The sequence below is a fragment of the Phyllostomus discolor genome, chromosome 2, assembly GCF_004126475.2.
Source record: "Phyllostomus discolor isolate MPI-MPIP mPhyDis1 chromosome 2, mPhyDis1.pri.v3, whole genome shotgun sequence".
Taxonomy (NCBI): Eukaryota; Metazoa; Chordata; class Mammalia; order Chiroptera; family Phyllostomidae; genus Phyllostomus; species Phyllostomus discolor.
The window spans coordinates 23,330,612-23,350,340 of NC_040904.2; the positions used below are offsets into that span (position 1 = coordinate 23,330,612).

Sequence of the window (19,729 nt, forward strand, 5' to 3'; positions counted from 1 at the left end):
GGAGCTGAGAAGAGGGCAAGAGAATCTTCTAAATAATGAACCATGTTATTCAGCCATCCTAACCTTTCTGGTTAAGAAAGGAATTGAAAACAGCGACTAGATGGACAGGAAGAAAGTCAAGAGTTGGAGGCCAGAGTGTGTGAGGAAGGTAACTGCACAAGGTCCGCCAGAGTGAGAGATTAGAGCACTCGAGAGCTGATGACCAGACCTCTAACACAGGAGTTTGGAATCTGACTGAGGCACACCTCCACCCAAGCTGTTCTGTGTGCATTTTTCATGGCACCTTTCTGGTCTTCTAGTTCCACCTGATCAGCATTTTTTACTGTTCCATCCAATAGTCCTCACCTGTCTTACAAACATTTTTTTTCATTTTTTTAAAATTGAGTTTTATACTTGGGAGTTTGCAATATCCAGGGTGGGCTAAATGTATATAATTTCCTTACCAGTGTACCTTTAAGGAGGGTTGGCATTTTATTGAGGTGGCTGCTGTGTTACTCCTCCAGTTGACCCACCAGAGCTATGTGAGGGAGACAGCAGATCCTCAATTACGTCTGCTAAGGGAGGAAACAGTGACACAGAAAATTAAAAATGCATTTATGTTTGTGCTTAGAATGAATTTTGCATTTTTATTTTTAGGAGCCACAGACATGAAAATCTGGTAGTGGAAAACAAGAGCTGTCCCGAGTTAATAAAACATGTTGGGAGAATATAATGACCTAGTAGGCCATCTCTGACTAGGCTTTGGTTAAGCTTTAAATCTCCAAGTTGAATTAATCATTCTACATGGCCCCAGTGGGAGAAATCCGGCCCTGAACCCATAATACTGATGTGTCTCACTTGTACCCTATTCTATCAGGATTGGTGGTCCTTATAATCTTGTCCTAGAAAACAAGAGTGCTGATGCTTTTTTTTATTCTGCCATTTGTTTATGTCCACTGGGCTATTCTTGCTAGTCCATTTACTGCCACTGGGATTTTTGCAGAAGTTTAATAGTACTAATAAAATGAAGGGCAAGGAGAAAATCTTAAAAGAATAGTCTATAACCCTTTGGTTAGCCAGGGCTAAAGACCCCACAAGGCATTACAATCTCCAGTTTGAGGTCAAAGCCATGTTCATTCTTTGCTGACTTGTTTTTCAATGTTTGACCTTGTACTTCATGTCTCTCTTCCTACCGCTCTGAGCGTCCCATCATTTTGGGAGCTTGTAGGGGATTTGAGTCCATTTCAACAATGCTTTTAATCACTGCCTAGACCAGTTTTCAACTCTGGCTGCCATTGCCATCACATGGAGAGCTTTCAAAAAATACCTGTGTCTGGGCCCTTCCTCAGACTAACTGAACCAGAATCTTGGATGGGAGAGGACATCAGCTCCCAGACTTGAGGATCGCTGGACCAGACAAGGAGCACCAAACTCTGCTCCCTGGATCCCCAGTTGAGTTACTTGCTCACCAGAGGGCTGAGTCTACCATGAAAGCTTTGAGCACCTGAGAGATTTTGCTTCCCAGGCAGCATGCGGGAGACACCACCAGTGACCAGGGGGACACCACCGTTGGTGCCTCGTGCAAGAAGCAAGTGCCACATGGGGTCTTTATTTTTCCTTTAGCTTGGTCTCCAATTAAAATTAAGAATCTTGCGGCATTTTAAAATGTTTTAGTCTATTCATTAATCTACACATATCCCTTCAGAGCAGTCCATAATAAATAATAAATATTTCTGTGCTTTGTTAAGATGGTGAATTGGTTAGAATCTATATATTCTAATGTTGACTTAGGCTTTCACTGTGGTCTCTGACAAAGTCATTTGTCTTCCTGTGAAATTGCTTGCCGCCTAAAATATCATCTCTTTGGAATGTAAGAAGGAAAATAACACGTAATGAGCACATGTTGTACGTTTAGTTCTATACTAGACACTGGGCATATGACTGTGATTTTCAACCAGCGTGTCACAAGAGGCACAGTGCTGTGCCATAAGAATTTTTAAAACATGCAATACCTGACTATGTAGTCAGGGCCACTGACCTGTTTTCCTTTAAGCTGTCAAATAAATGACAACAGCCAACACAACAATAGCCATCTGGTGTGAATGAATCAAAATTATACCTATTTTTTGTCAGATTGGCAAAGAGTATAATATTTTTTTTGGTGTGCCACAGAATTGTAGTAATTGGTTTATGTGCACTATGAGATGAGAAAGGTTGAAAACCACTGACCCATACTGATAAAGTCATTCAGAGCATGGCTGTGGAGTCAGACTTCCTGGGCTCACATCACACCGGTCCAGCCACTCCCCAGCAAAAAAACTCAAATCAGAGAGTGCCCATGAGTTTCAAGTGAGATAATGACTATAACGTGTGTAACACGGTGCCTGGCATCGCTTAAGTTCTCAGAAAACTGTTGGCTGGCATCGCCATCATCCCATTAGCTCTCACAATAATACTGGAATGGGTATCATGATCCACTTTTATTTTTTAAACCAAAATGCTGGTTATTTATTTTATTCCCTAGTTTGTTTGGTTTTTAATGTATTTGGGGTGACAGTTGGTTTGCAAAACCATACAAGTTTCAAGTGTACAACTCAATAGAACATCATAAGCATGCTGCATTGTGCACCCGTTGCCCCAAGCAGTCTCTTCCCTCTCTTTGTCCTCCTCACCTCCCACCCCCCTTTCCCTCTGACTAGAGATAAGCAAAGTCTCAAAGATGAATCTATTTATCCAAGAACATACTCAATTCAGGTATGTCTGAAAGAAAATAAAAATGCCTGCCCTTCAGGGTTGTTGAAAATTAAGAGAAGTAATTTCAGAGTGCATTGCCTAGGACCTGAGCGACAGCTGACCTGCAAACCAGAGGTCTGGTCTGGGTGTTGGAGGGACAGGGATGAACAAGACAGTTGGATTCCGCGTCCTTGTGGAGAGTAGGCTGACATCTCCACCCAAACTTCGGGAGCCATGAGGTGTGGTATGCACCAGAGCTTTTGGTGACACGTCCTTTCCTGGTTAACAGAAAGTTCTAATCCTTGGTAGTGAGTGGTCCCTAAGGTTCTTGACTAATCACACAATAATCAAACATAGAAGGCGAGTATCAGGCGAGTATCTCTACTCCCCCAAGAGTAGAAGTTCCTTCTAGGAAGACTCTCCTTTGTTTCCTGAAGCCAGAGCCCCTGGTGCTAGCAGAAGAAGTAACCAGGTGCTATTACTGCTGTAAGATGGAAAATACCAGTATTATTCTGCTGTAATGACTCCATACATCCATGCCAACCTCCCAGGCATCCTCTGGAACATTCTGCCACAGTGTACACTGGGGTGGTAGCTGGTAGATACCCAGACCACTAACACGTATAAAGGCCACAGATGTATTCATTCAGATCAACTCCTTTTCAAGCCATAAATTAATGAAAGGAAACACAGGTTACAAAAGAATTTATTGAACATTACTTGTATGTTAATCAGCCCCTCTCTGCTGTTCTTAAAATTCATTCATTCATAAAGCACTTAATAAACCCCTCCTGTGTGCCAGGTTTCACACAGTCTATGGGGATACAGAGGTTATCCCAAGATTTTAGTGGTTTTGAAAATGTCTTAGGAAGGCTCTCTTCTGTGTTTGAGAGCAATGCAAATTGCTGTTGACACAGAGATATAACTTTTATATTCTTTAATGTCTCTGGTTACCTAAATTTCTGAATAACTTTCCGTATAGTATGTTAGGAAATTTCATTCCAACCCCGTAAACTCAGGCCTATGTGGTTATGTTGCCATCTGCCTGATGCCCAAGCCTGGCTGGGGACGGCGGTGCCAGATCAGGCTGCCAGGAGCTGTGCTGGGCTTCTCCCGTGCCACAGTTAATTTTTCAGTACAGTGTCAAATAGCATTTCAAAGGAGAATGAGTCTGGGAAGAGTTTTAATTAAATGGGATCTCCTAAGATTAATGATATACCAACATGGTTTTATGACTTAGTATGGCTCCATTTTCTTCTTTAACGTGAGAAATTTCTACACATAATTACTGAAAAGGGAAGGTCTGTGTGTCCACGCACTGTTTTATGGGAGATGCAAAAATGCCCCATCTGCGTGATACGGTGATGCATTTTCCATTAGGAAAAGATGTTGTAGCTTTGTTTTTGTTTTTTTAAAGCTAAACTCATTAACAGTTGGTACCCATCAGGCACAGATAAAATAAGTCAATCTCTATATGTAAATGTATGAATCTACAGGGAAACATGAGAACTGAGTTAATTTGGGAATTTTTTAAATCTTTAGGTTTTTGCTAAATCATCCTTTATAAACTTCCCCAGTTTTAATTTCTCTACATTTCAAAATTTTTCTTGGGTCAAAAAGTATGTGAGTCGTTGTGTACCCTTATTTTGAGTTACTAGTGATATTGAGTACCACAGACATCACAAAGCCCATAGCCCAAGATGGAGAAGTGGAAAGGACTGTTGTAAAATATTTTTCATTCTTTTTTACAGTGTAATATCTTGTTTTCACTAAGAGTTTCTTTGCCTCAGCATGGAATAAAAATTTCTTTCTTCACATATCCCGATAGTCCTGTGAGCACACACCGTTTTTTACATACAGATATACCAGAGTTATTCCAAATTATTACTGTTTGGGAAGAATAACTCACTGAATCACCAAAAAATATATCCCCACACAAAGATAAGAATTTGACCTGAACTTTCTAGAGATGAAAGTGTAAAGACTATGTTAACTTTCAAACTTCTTAACATCTGTGTTTTTCCTGAGAGTTCTTATTCACAGTAACTTACTATGGAAACATAAATCCAAAAAAGAAATAAGAACATATTTTTGAGTACATACTATGTTCTAGGACCTGTGCTAGTTCACAGAAAAAAAAACTTTCAATCTCAAGAACAGATCCCATTTTAGAAGAAGATACTGAAAATATTTGAATTTGTTTAAAAAAAACAGAAATTGCCACTTGGCCCTATTGTCCCATGGCAGGTGTCTGATTTTATTCTAACACTGTGTTATTTCACCTATGTGTACCTTCCTTACGTGTGTTTTTCCAAAGAACAAAATGAATCAGGCACATTAACAAAGCATGCTAGTTATAAGTGCTCCAGAAACTTCATTGTAAGAAATTATTTTCACATGTAAATATCAGTACAAGAAAATTGGAGGAATTTTGACCAACAAACTTAGGAAAATATAGTAGCAAAACAAAAACACTGCCTCTTTTTCACATTCAGGAAGTAGGAAGAGCTATAATTTGTTGAAACCCTTGTTTATGAATGGATTTCCCTGTGAAGTAATAAGGACTTTTTTAAAATTTTGCTTTTTATTATAAAAGTAATAATATTTATTTCAAAAAATTAAAACACACAGAGAAGAAATATTCATCTAAGAATTTGGGGGCTCCATTTTATTTTAAATTTTCATAAAAGGTTCAAGGTGTTAAATCAATGCAGGAGTCTTACCTACATAAGGAACTTTAAGGAGCTTAAGCCTTGGATTTACATTACTAAGCACTATTAATTCAAATACCTACACTCTGGGGAGTGGAGGAAAGTTTGTTTCCTGGGGGAAGACTTAGGGCACTGAAATTTCATTCCTGTCCTACGCTCAAAACGGCCTCTGCAGAGAAATACCCAGCCTTGCACTTCTGCCTTACACACAAAACTGCCTCTTCTAAACCCTTCCCCATGCTTCACCCTACTTCCTCGTCTCTAAACTTTACTGATCAGATTAAAGAGAAAGAGAACAAAATGATTCCGAGAAGATTTGCCCCGAAACAAATCTTAAAACAAAATGGAGCTGGCGGCATCCCTTGGCACTTAAGCACATAAAACCTTCAATCAAAGAGAGAAGGAAAATATCAAATATTTGTACATTCTCTACAAGGATCATGAAGAACCTAATATCAACCCCAGCCAGTTAACCCTCAAACCTCACTTACACACGACATTAGAAGAAGGCCCCGGGTCCAACTCCCCTCTGATTTTCATGGGAGACCCAGCCAGCCAGCCAGCCAGCCAGGTCCACCCCAGCCTTGCCTAATCTAAAACCGAGCTCTCCTCTGCCGCTGCTGCTTGAGCACTGGTCCACCCTGCCCCAGATTCCTTCAATGACAGGCACTTCCTATTATCTCCCAGCTCTGAGCCTTGGCTCCAGGTTTCTTAAGGATTCTGAGAGCTTCACACTCAGGACGGCTCTGTGCAGGAGGTCTCTGGACCAGACAAGCTACAGCCTGTTGTTGGGTTGAACTGGGAGGCTCTGGGAAGAGGGAGGTGGCCTATAGGACTAGAGGGGAGTAGATCCCCACAGATGGGGCAGTTTGGGGACAGGAGTGGAGGTGAAGCTTATCAGAAGAAAAGTTCAGTGGGAGAGGCATTTGGTGGAGGGAAGAACACGGGAAGATTCAGGAGAGCAGGATGCTGTTACAAGCACTTAGAGCAAACACTAGGCAGCAGCATTTGGCCCAAGGGGGTGGGGAAGGGCGGTAGGCATCATATTACCAGAGAGCAGCGTGGGGCTGGCAGAGACCAGCCTTGGAGACCCCCCACTTCTAACCAGCTGTGGAAAGTCACTTCCCTACCACTCGCTTCCTCATCTGTAAAATAAGTAGAATTCTTCAGGCTGTGCAAAATTGCCTGTAAATGGGAACACTGCTTGCACCTCACCTGCCTGAGAGCCCGCCTAGATTCCACACAGCCTTTACCACGTCCTTGCCTAGTCCCATTGAGATCTCAAACATTTTTATGAAGTGCAGTTGCGAAAGCACCACTCACGCCCCGAGAACTTGAGTGGTATTATTGGTTCTTGCAAGAAAAGGTAATCAAAGTAAAAAAAAAAAAAACTAAGTTGTTATCACATCTGTTAACTCAGGCCAGATGCTCATTAGCAGTACACCAAAAACCAAAAATGAAAGACCAGGCTACAGCTTGAATTCTAAAATAAGGGCCAGGCTCTGCAGAAAGCACCAACAGATGCAAACCAGGCCAAGGAAGAGCGCTTTGTCTGTGCCGTTTGTAAAAGATAGAGCCTTGAGCTGTGTCCCAGGTGCCCAGACACAGGTCCACCTCCAGCTTATCTGTTGTGGCCACACTGGGTTGCTCAGAACAGTGTTTTGTCTCCCAGCCACCTAGGATGCTTGTTAAGTATAAAGAATCCTGCATTCTGCCTCAGATGTGCCGAACCAGGATCTCAGAGTGGGGCTCCGAGAAGATTGTTCGTACACCCTGAGGAGAGAAATCATTGATCTGAAAATGCAGATTAATGCTCACATGTGGCAGACGCTGTTAAACACCAACAAAATTTCAATGAATCCTCCTAACAACCCTATAAACTAGTTATTATTATTACCCTTCCTCCCTGTGCTAGTGAGGGATGGAGTTAGAATTCCAGCCCAGGGCCACCTGATTTCCCTTACCTGCTCAGCTGCTCACTCTACTACCTCCCCAGCAGGACCATTGATCTGTTTTGTGTTCTTCAGTTAGCAGAGTGCCAAGGGCAAGATGCCAATTCTTCACTTCTGTTACCTTTCTGTGCATCCCAGCCCCTTCATCTGAGGCTCCCCCTAGGGCCAGACTTCTTGGAACTTGCTTTCTGTGTTTGATTCGGATCCTGCATCAATGCAAACATTCAGGTACCTGTGTGACTTAGGTATCTTATTGAAGGAACAGCGCTGGCTCCACACCATCCTGCCATTAAGACTGGAAAGTTGGTCGTGGGTAGGAAAGACTCTGAAATAAGTTTGCTTAGATTTAAATCCAAGCTCCACTGCTTACCAGATACTTGAACTTTGGGCAAGTCACTAACCTCTGAAAAATGGGGATGGCAGGAAAAGAATGAGAAAGGCCAGTCAGGGCATAAAGAAAAGGGTGAGATACTGAAACATGAGCATGGGAAGAATCTGGAGCTGTGGTCCTCAGCCCTGGCTGCAGTTAGAATTTTCTGAGGGTATTTTTAAAACTCTGACGCCAGATTCCTGTTCCCAGAGATCCTGACTGAACTGGTCTGGTGAGGAGCCAGGTCAGCAGGACTATTGAAAGCTCCTCAGGATATTGACATGCGCAGCCAGGGTTGAAAAGCACTCATCCCAGATGGTGAGCGAGGGAAACGGCCAACAGGCTGCGTGCACGTGCTCTCTGGGGTCAGAGACACTTTGTTACCAGAGCGAAATGCTCGTGGTTTACAACGTTTGCTTACTGATTCCACAAATGATTATTAAGCACTTGCTGTGTGCATGCTCCACTTCAGCGGCTAGAATCAAAAAGTCAGACTGAGTTTGATCCCTGCCCTCAGGACAGTTGCAGTCTGACGGGGAAGTCATTTGCACAAATAAATGTGGCAGTGACACGGCAGTGTGGTCAATGTGGTAACGGTGGCTTGTTGGAAGTACCAGCAGAAGAGAAAATGAAACTACCCCTCCCTTCAAAGTCCAACCACAGAATCATGAAATTACAGAGAGAAAGGAAACTTAAGGTCCCTAATTTTTTTAAAGACTATTTTAGTTTTAGAAAGAGGGGAAGAGAGGGAGAAAGAGAGGGAGAAAAACACTGATATAAGGGAGAAGCATCAATCTTCTGCCTCTCGTACACACTCTGACCAAGAACTGAACCCATAACCCAGGCAGGAGCCCCGACTGGGGATCGAAGCAGTGACCTTTCCCTTCGCGGGATGATGCCCAACCAATGAGCCACACCCGTCAGGGCTTACGGTCCCTAATTTTTGGCATATGGAAACTAGAAATTAAGGAAACTAGAAATCACAACTTTCTCGGGGTCACAGGGTTCATGGAACAGAGATCTAAAATACTCACTTTGACACACCAGGGGAAGTGTTAAGACAGCAGTACTAGACTGTGAGGCTGAGGTTCCAGGCCCTGAAGAATGACTAGGATCAGAACGTAAGTACACGGGAAGGGTGACATTCTCAGAAGACTCTGCCCAAAGCCCAGAGGAGTGAGTACACAGAGGCCGATGCCCTGACCCTGATCTCTGGGGGTGGCCAACAGTTTGGTGCCCCTCCCCCAAATCAGTATTGGGCCTGGGCTCACACTCTGCTTCTTGCTCTCCACAGGATTTGGTGGGCTGCTCCCACCTCAAGCTTCACCTCTCTCTAGGAATAATTGCATTCAAATGAGATGGTAAACATGTTAATTTTGCCCAGCGTATTGTCTAAGTCCAGTGAGATCTGGGATTTGAATCTCCAACCTTAAACTTTTCAGGGATATAACAGGTTTTAGTAAATAACTCTAAGCTAAACACCTCCAGATTAAATAACTAGTTGACCATCATGTGGTCTACCTTGACTACATTAACCTGGAATCGACATGCGCTCTACTTACAAGACTTAAAATAATTAAATCCATAGTGAAATATGTTGAATTGGTTCTCTCTTCTCCCCCTTGCTCTGACCTTGATGCTTGCTCTGGAAGTCTCACCTGTCAACACTCTACATTCTTTGAATCAAAAATTCAAGCACTTCTCACGATTCTCACTCCCACCACCTTGGACCAAACCGCTGTCACATCTCACCTGGATTATCACAACAGCCCCCTAGCTGCCGCTCACACTTCAGCCTCAGTCTTGGAGATGTGTCCTCGGCACCGCACACAGCACACACTCCTATTCGAGGGGTCAGACGGTATTACTTTCTATTCCAAACTCTTCACTGGTCTCTGCAAGTTCCTTCCATTAATTAACATGACCCCACATGACCTGTTCCTCATGACCCCTTGGACCTCCTCACCTTCTCTCCACAATGGCCTTCTCACTGATCTTGAACGTTCTAAGCAAGCACACCTCCCCTCCCCCTACATGTGCCCCCCACACACACCCTGGAACGCTCTTCTGCAAGATGGCAGCACGGCACCCTCCTTCACTTTCTTCGGGTCTTCTCAAAAGCTCCTTTCTTTGTGACCTTATCTGGCCACCCTGTCTAAAATCTCAGCACCTACCCCCTAACCTTTCTTATACCCCTACTCTTAGAAAAATGACTCTCTTTAACACTCATCAATAAACATGGTGCATTTTATATTTTATTTATGTTTATATTATATTTATATTTATAAAGTTAATATTTCTAAAATAAAGACTATGTGTTTAACTTATTTTTGTCTCTCCCTATAATACTGCTCCATGGAAGGAGAAGTAATCACCAGGTTTTCTCCCTGTTGTATCATAGTAATTTAGCTACAATGCCTGGCACAGGGGAGACTCAAATACTTGTTGAATGGAAGGTTAGTTGCAGTATAATAAATATTACCATTGCATTTGTATATGTCCGTCTTGATAGTTATAAAAAAAATCACCCAACCTATAGCAGGTCAAAGTGCAATAGAGAACAAGACATCACCAAATCTATCATTTTAAATGGATTCCAACCCAGATTGAGAGACATTCTACAAAGTACTCAATCAGCACTTTTCAAATGTATCAAGGTTGCAAAAGACCAGGTGAGATTGAGGAACTATCACAGATCAGAGGAGGCTGAGGAGACACGCACACTAAATGTGGCCTGGGTCCCGCATGGAATCCTGGAACAGAAAGGAGGACATTCAACAAAGATCTGTAGTTTAGTTATGAATACCGTAAAATCTAGTTTCCTGGCTTGATACTTGCACTGTGGTTATTTAAGATGTTAAAGGGCCAGGAAGGGCATCTGTGAACAAACATTATTACATCTAAATGTCTAAATAGCAAGGAGGTCATTTAAATGATAAGCATGTTTCTTGAATGAAGGACAAGAAGTAAACCAGCAGCAAAGTAACTAAGTAACCAAGATAGGAGTGTGCGTGTGTGTGTGTGTGTGTGTGTGTAAAGGCAGTTTTCTTTTTCTGTCTCCATTTTGCCAATCATTTTTCTTTGCGATGGTAGGTGTATGCCAAGGCACCCAGAGTTTTCAAAGCATATATTCCTTGGTGCATGAAGGAGTCTCATCAGAAGGTAAAATAGCAATTCAAAGCTCTCTTGATACTCCCTCTGCTTTTAAAAGGTTAGACATAACAAACGTCAGTTTAGTGAAATTACCTTCTAAATCGCATCCCACTAATTTGAGATTTCACAGTGAAATAATCATATGCCATTCCTGAGTCTCAGGAAGGCGTGTTCTCATTAGAGGCAGAAAAATGATTAAGAAAACAGTCACAGAGTGTTTCCAACAATTGTATTAACTATAAACCACCTTAGATCTTGTGGAGGTAGGCAATAGAGGAAAACATCATACGGGCAGAGGTCCCCCATCTGGAAGGTTCTATCCCTCTCCATCAGGAGGGAATATGTCGTATTTGTGAGTGGCCACTCTTTCTCGGGGTGTGGCTGGGTGGACCCTGCCTACCATGTGCCACACACAGCCCCCACCCTGTGGGATGGGGGAAGGCAGGGAGAAGACCCCCGGCCCTTCTCCAGGGGGCAGAGCTGGGAGGGTACCCAGGGACCCAGAGAAACATGTCAATCACCTCGGGACTAGGACTGTTGATGAGCATTATATTGAAATCAGAATATGTTGGTTTGCTCAGAAATTTATCCAGTATTTTGTAGATTAATGACAGAACAAAAGGCCATTTAATTTAACCAATTATTGACCGTCTGCCAAGGACTTGCTTCTGTTGTAGGGCTGTGGAAACAAGAAGATGAATGGAATCAAACCAACCCTGAGACAGTTTACCCCTAATAAAAAATACAAAGTTGGGAAACAAGTGACAATAAAACAGATGAGTAGGAGATGTCCAAAGGGCCAGGTAGGTCACCAGCCTCGCAAAGTGAGCTGAGCGTGAGGGGAACACAGTCCCAGAAATGCTGTCATGCACGTACCTTACTGCACCCGTAAATATATATGCTATCTGTATTCTATTTTACACCAATTTTTTAAAAATAACAAAAAAACACATTTACTATGACTATTTTTTCACAATTTATTACCGCTTTTACTTGGAATCAAAAATCTGACGTCTTTCATTCTGTACCAAAATGTAGGGCAGGCCCCGTAGTTCTCACTGCCATGTGTGGTGTTACAGCCTTAAAGACTTAAACTGCGGTCAGTAAGCACTTTTATTCAGATTCACTTTTCAGAAGCATATTTATAAAAACAAGCTCTTCCCAGCATGGATAGAATTATTGTAAATGGCCCTGTGAGTAGGATGGTCTCCTCCAAGGTCTGCGGACAGTGCCGGCTTCAGCATTGTCCTGCTCAGCCTCCAGTGCCATCTGGTACTACAGTCGTCCCTGCTATATCGAGGTTCACTTATTTGTGGCTTCACTGTGTTGCGGGTTTTCTAAAACCCGCATGATACAGCGAGGGATGACGGTATACTTCACTGGTGAGTGCCCATATAGAATTTTATATGTTGTTAAAATTACGTAGGTTTAAGAGTGTAGAAAGTGTTTAAGAGCATATGAAGTGTTTTATAAGAGTGTGGGAAAGGTTAATAAGAGAGTGGGAAAGGTTTATAGGAGTGTGGGAAGGGTTTATAAAGCCTTAAAATATATGTAAATAATAAAATAAATATAGAACACCACTATTGCGAGGATTTTCACCTATCACAGGGGTCCCTAGAACGTAACTCCCGCAATAAGTGAGGGATCACTGTATAGCTTAAGTACTTCAAGTCATAGCCTTTCACTTGTACTATCAAAAATTAAGTAAGAGCCCTGTGGGGTGTCATCCTGCAAAATGAAAGGCTGCCGGTTCGACTTCCAGTCAGGGCACGTGTCTGGGTTGCGGGCTCAGTCCCCAGTGTGGATGCTTGCAAGAGGCAACCAACCAATGTTTCTCTCTCACATCAATGTGTTTCTCCCTGCCTTCCTCTCCCTCTAAAAATAAACAAAACTTTTTTCCCTTCACAGTAATTGGCTTTATTATATTTTATAGCTAATAGTTGTTTATAAATACAATATCGCATTTAGTTTGAATTTTACATTCAATTGGGCAGGCTGCTTTAATACATTCATTATACTTAGTCAGAATGACAATTCTTTGGGAAATATATTTCCAAAACCCTATTAATCTATAAATGCTTAATGCAGTCAAGACTGATTTTTGAACTAATACTTTTTTTAAAAAATATTTTATTTATTTATTTTTAGAGAGGGAAGGGAGGGAGAGAGAGAGAGAGAGAGAGAGAGAAACATCAATGTGCGGTTGCTGGGGGTTATGGCCTGCAACCCAGGAATGTACCCTGGCTGGGAATCGAACCTGGGACACTTTGGTTCCCAGCCTGCGCTCAATCCACTGAGCTACACCAGCCAGGGCTTGAACTAACACTTTTGCCTATATAAGAAAAAATTTACAGCAATCAAACCTTCTCAATTAGCAATACATTGCTTCCTTTTTTTATTTACTTAAGAGATAAGATTTTAGGCCATAAGATTTTTTTTTTACATTTATTGTTGTTCAGTTACAGTTGTCCCACATTTTCCCCATTGTTTACCCTTACCCCACTCCTCCCCAACTCCCACAGTCAATCCCCCCATTGTCCGTACCCATGAGTCCTCTATTTGTGTTCCTGTGCTTGCCCCTTCCCCTTCTTTCTCCCATTTTCCCCTTCCCCCTCCCCTCTGGTTACTGTCAGTTTGTTCTTTATTTCTAAGCCTCTGGTTCTATTTTGCTCATTTGTTTGTTTTGTTGATTAGGTTCCACTTCATATGATCATACCAGGTGAGATCATATGGTATTTGTCATTCACTGCCTGGTTTATTTCACTTCGTATAATGCTCTCCAGATCCATCCATGCTGTCATGAAGGGTAGGAGTTCTTTTTTCTGCTGCATAGTATTCCACTTTTTAAATGTACCACAGTATTTTGATCCACTCATTTACTGATGGGCACTTAGGCTGTTGTAAATAATGCTTCTTGGCTATTGTAAATAATGCTTCTATGAACATTGGGGTGCATAGGTTTTTTGAATTGGTGATTCAGCATTCTAAGGGTATAGTCCCAGCAGTGGGATCTCTGGATCAAAAATCTTTAAAAAATTAATTAAGAAAGCTAAGCCAAATAGTGTTGGTTTATTTTCATAAAGTTTGAAATTCCATATTCAATGGCCCAATTTCAAAGAACAAATTTCAGGCTATCAATTTCATTTCTGGAGCCTGACTATAATATAGGAAAGTGGATAGGATTATTTTTTAACAACTGAATTTCTCAAAGACTCTATTTGTCAGGATGGAGAGAAGCAAATGAGAGATATTTGTGAAAATACTTGTGAATGCCCCCCGTAGAAAGATATTCAGAAGGTGTAGATGAGTTGTAACATCAGCAGGAAACCTGGAACTTCCAGCCGGTCTTTGCTGCTAAGTGGAGATAGGACTACTCCCTTTGATGACATGAGGTGTTTTAAAAACCTCTGTCATCTCAGTACAAGTAAGCCAGCCCATTCATCAAGCAGACACTGACCTGATGCTGCTCCAAGATATAGAAGAATGGCTGATTCAGGGTATTAATTACTGAACTCATGGCTTGTCTCATTTTAGCTCTTTAGCCCAAAGCAGCTCCTGATGAATGAGAAAATTAATGAACTTACAGACTTCATTGTTTAGTGCCCCTACAAAATACTGCTGCCTAGGAATCGGATGCGTGACAGGTCCAATGTCAGCCCCAGCCTTTGTGAGAGCCCCCCCTGCAGTTAACACAGACCTTGGACCAGTGCACTCGACGTTCGCTGGTCTGGGACCTTTCCCATCACAAAGTGAGCCATTTCCTGAGGTTTTGCCTTGTAGGATTTCTTGTTCAAAACTCCTTTGCCCTCTCTGAAATTTTCAAAAGATCACAAATAAACATAGCTAACAGTGTGCTATTATTTATATCTGTGTTCTCATTTGCTGCGATAGAAAATACCACCAATAATTTAACTTATCCTCCAAGTTTTCAACCATATTTTTAACATGCTGAGCTAGAATGTTTCTGATTACACTAAAATCTGCAAATGCTTATTTATTCCCTGGACACATCATCATTTCTGCTGCACTCAAAAGAGACTCTTATAAAAGCATTGTCTATAAAACGGTTTTGATGTCCCTGCAATTTTTTCACTTAATAAAGAACTGCATTTCACAGCAAATCACTTCTTTTACTCCCATTCAAATACAAACGCCGCCATTTCTCCAGTTCATTAAGTTTTTCAACACTCATCTTTTCTGTACACCAGTCATGGTGCCTTAAGTTGGAATTTTTCTGTGCAAATAGTCTCCGTTTTTATGTTCTTCACATCCACCCCCAAAAAGTGCACTCCTATTATTTTTCTTGAAATTCTCAACTGTGTGTGTTTTAGGAGACGCACAAGTTCATTTTTCTTTTTATTTTTACAATAAAAAGAGCAATAAACACGTGGCAGAAAATAACAGCTGCATTTGATTTCGGTGTTGAAGGTACAAAGGAAGGCATGCAGACTTCGACTAACTCTGGAGGGCACGGGCCTTCCACAGAGGACATTGGCCCTCGGATTCAGGGGTGTCTGCCTTGTGGGGACACCAGCCATCTATTGTTAAAAGAAACTGGAAATCAGTCATTTGAAATAAAAATCTCCTAATCATTTAAACATTGGTAACTTACTCAAAATTTATTAAACTAGCAAACGGGTCACCACTGTGTTAGTCTGCAAGCGAGTGCAGCATTTGGGCTGCAATAGCCAATTAATCGATTAATCAATAGTCAATTAATAGTATAATAGTCGGCTTACCTTTGTTTTAGTCTCTGGGAACTAAGAAGAGAAAAGGTACAATCAACATTCTATGGAGTATGACATTCTAGTGCCATAACCAATCTGGGAATATTCTAGAGGCAGTGAGTCAGTGAGATGCAATAAAAAGGACATCCTTCTTGGAGTTAGGCGTGTGTGGGGAATGCCGGGTATTTTGTTTGTTGGTTGGTTGATCTTAGAGTTCTCATTTGGAAATAGGAATGGTAAAATTGCCTTGTTAAGTTCATCAGAATGATTAGAGTGTGAAAGCTTTTAGGACACTATTGGCATTTGGAAGGCGCTCCATAAACGGTAGCTATGACTGTTGTTATGAAACGAAAAAGGTTTCCACGGCATTTCTTTGCCCACGAATGTGAACAAAGGCTGCTCTGACTCCTGCCACCCCTCTCTCTCTGCATCACGTTTCCTCGCTTGGCCCAGCGGCCCACGTCGTAGCTCGTCAGCACACTCTAAAGTTTTCTACCTCCTCGCCTTGCCTGCGCTCATACCTGTAGCTGAGTGCCTGTCCCTTTCTCCTTTGTTCAGTTATCTCCTTTGAGATTCAACTGAAGTATCACCTCTTCTAGGAAGTTTTTCTAGAGTGCCACATCCCTCCAGTCTAGGTGGAGTCTTCCCTCCTTTACTGCCTTGTGTTTGCCTCAGTGGGCGAAACTGGATCAATCACCTCATTGTCCCTACTACCTGGGTGCAATGCGTTTTCCTGGCATGTAATTAGGACTCAAAAAAAAAATGGATCAAGGAGGGAAGGAATGAATGAAGTGACTGTAAACTAGAGTGCAGAGCCCATGCAGTGTCTGCTTCCCACCTGCTTCACGAAGACACACCTGGCTGCTGGTTATGCCTCTTTCCCTTACCTTCCCGATCCTCACTCCAGCTACTGCCCCCAGTCCAGGCCCCAAAGCAATGCAGATTTCCACTCTGGAATAGCAGGTCACAGCAGAGAAGGTGGTTAAGTGTCCTCTTCTGGGGCTTGGACTGGACGCTGTCCAAGTAGGGACTGGAAAGACATTTGAGAGGGTTCCTTTTGAAAGGTAAGAGGGAATACAAAACAGAGTCAATTGTTGGAGACAAGGAAAGAACCCTAACCTGAGATCTTACCTTCACTTTCAGAACTGGTGGCTCCTTAGCTAAGTGAGAGCAAGGATGGGTGTGTGGCCAGAGTAGGCAGGGTGACACTGCCATCTGCACACTAGCTTCCGTGGTCCTCTACCAGCAGAGAAAGGCTGTGTAAGACTGGGCTGCTCTGTGGGTGCAGAAAGAGAATCCTTTCCTCCAGGGGCCTGCAGACCCCTGCTGGGCAGCTTAGTGAGAGGAGGATGGGCTGGGCCTCAGCCCTCAAATGCCCCCCAACCAGCTACTTTCATAAACAACCTGTGAAATAGTCTTGTTGTAAGAAAGAGTGTTTCCTATCATTATACACATATTAGAACCATGATTATAAGTAATGTGTAAATATTTCATCTTTTCTAGGAACATGGGTGACATTTGGAGGTCAAATTTCAGATGAGGTAAGTTACTTTTGTCTTCCGTTATGGCTGCTGATCAAAGAAAACATAGAGAGTGTGACACAATAGAAGTATTCTTCCAGAGATTCTGGCATTGAACAAGGACAGCGTTTCAGTTACGGGAAATGGTTAAGATTGACTCAAAGATTATTTCCAATTTTATCCTGCTTCTTGTGTTTTTCACATTTGTACTATTAATCCTTGAGACTGTCAATGTATTATATGTGGTAGTCGTTGATCAGGAAGGAACCAGTATGGATGAATATTAGCCCCTTTATGGAAAGATTTTACTGCTATTGTTATTTGTTTTAGCTCTGCCTGGAGTGACCATCCTGGTCCCTGTTTGCATGGACTTTCTCATTTTAGCATGGGACCACTCACCTGGGCAAACCAGGACAGGTGGTCACCGTGGCTTAAGCAAGTTAATCCAATCACTTTGAGTCTTAGTTCCCCCTATGTAAAATGGGATAAAAGTGTGGACCTTCAAGGTCTGTGGGAAGAACTAACCATGATATACCTGTCAGACATTTATACAGCCCTTTGACTAGTAGATAGTAGACACTCAAAAAAGTGGCAGCTATAATAGTTATATTTACCATGAAATTCCTTTAAGGGTTTACACATTCAAAACAGTGCTTGTCAAGGTGATATCCTTATCATTGGATTTTTGGCACATGAAATCTTACTATTCGTGACAGCATGGATAGACCTAGATGCAGGGGTGTCCAGCCGGTGGCCGGCGGGCCACATGCAGCCCAACACAGAATTGCAAATTTACTTAAATCCTTTTCTTGCTTTGCAGTTTTCGTTAGTGTTTGTGTATTTATGTGTGGCCCAAGACAACTCCTCTTCTTCCAGTGTGGCCCAGAGATGCCAAAAGATTGGACACCCCTGATAGAGGATATTATACAAAGTCTGTCAGAGAAAGACAAGTACCATGTGATAGAACAAAATTTTTTAAAAAATGGAAACAGAGTTGTAAATACAGAGAAAAGAATGATGGTTGCCAAAGGGAAGGGGGGTTAGGGAACTGGGTGAAAAAGGTGAAGGAATTAAGAAGTACAAATTGATAGTTACAAAACAGTCATGGGGATGTAAAGCATAGGGAATATAGTCAATAATGTTGTAATGACTATGTAGGGTGCCAGGTAGGTACTGGAAATATTGGGGGGAACACTTTGTAAAATATATAATTGGCTAACCACTATGCTGTATACCTAAAACTAGCATAAAATAATACTGAGCATAAACTGTGATGAAAAAATAAAATGTTAACAAAGGGCATGCCTTCGTGGCATCCGTGAGCTAAGTTGGCAATGCCCTGCAGACCCTCCAGTCCCTCCTCGCCTGCCTGGAGCACCACTGAGGGTCAGGGGTGGTGTGTCTGAGCGGGTACGCTCAATGGGATCCAGCCCGCTCTGCCACTGGCCAACTACAGTTACTAACATTTACGTCTACTAACAGTTGCCATATCAGTGAAACGCAGATGGTAGCCCCTACTCAGTGGGACCATGGTTGAGATTAATGACATGATGCCTGTAAAGTGCTGAGCCGGTGCTCGACCCAGAGCAAGCCTTTTGTAAAGGCAATTCTTACTATCATTCCTAAGTAAAAGCATGGGGGACTTGGGGGTCTTGTCAACAGCTCCCAACATCACCAGCATGATTTAATAGATCCAGGAGGAGACTTATTTGCATATTCTTACCAGTCTGAATGCCTGTTCCCAGTATCAGGCATAGGTCACCATAGAGAGTTTGTCTTATGGGGGATTCCTTGAGAAGCAGATTCTGAGATGGAGATTAGCATGCAGAACAGTATTAAGTAATGATCTCAGAATCCACACATGGTGGGGAAGGAAGCAGAATTGGGCGGTGAAACTGAACCATGATGCAGTCTTAGCAATGACCTCAGGTGACCCCATGGTGAGCTCTGAAGCTGAGACGGCCATGCAGAATTGCCCCGAGTTGGGGCAAAGGGACTGAGCATTTATATCCCCTGTATGACCAGTCATTAAATAGGGCTGCCCTGAAAAGCAGGTCTGACGTTGAGCTAGTCAGCAATCTTTAGCCATATGCAATTTCCAGACAGAGCTGACAGCTTGAAGGCCAGGATTCCTAGCAGCTACGGGAATAAGTCCTTCAGTTCTGCAGGAGGATCTGGGCGTCCATCACAGGGTTCACTGCAGGGCCCTCTGACTGGCATCAGGTAGGGTATGTGGGACAGGCACATAGGCAAGTCCAGAGACAGCAGAGCAATGACCGCTGACTTACATACAAAATAGGTGACAAGTAGGGAAGGAGGTCTAACGTTAATAATCCATTATATCCAGCCTGTGCATAACCTACTGCCTGGTGTGTTTGGAAGGGAAAAGACAACAGGAGCCTAGTGTAAGTGCACCAATTTCCCTTCATCTTTGCTCTGCCCTTTATAGTGCTGGCCACTCTGCCACAGTGAGCCCAGCTTTGCTCCAGGTCAGAGTGGGCAGGGCTGGCCTCTGAAATGAATCATCTCAAAATTACGGTTCTAAAAACCATACTATCAAGTTGTCATGAGTGTCTGGAGCAGG

General features: G+C 42.5%; 1 protein-coding gene across 2 annotated transcripts in view; it reads left to right on the forward strand.

Moving 5' to 3' along the window:
• KCNAB1 (potassium voltage-gated channel subfamily A member regulatory beta subunit 1) overlaps positions 1–19,729 on the forward strand; it is a 307,769-nt gene that overhangs the window by 218,376 nt on the left and 69,664 nt on the right. For both annotated transcript variants that reach the window (XM_028505142.2, XM_028505144.2), the window contains exon 3: positions 17,129–17,166. In XM_028505142.2, the coding sequence (XP_028360943.1) occupies positions 17,129–17,166 (38 nt within the window). The remainder of the gene's footprint in view (positions 1–17,128; positions 17,167–19,729) is intronic.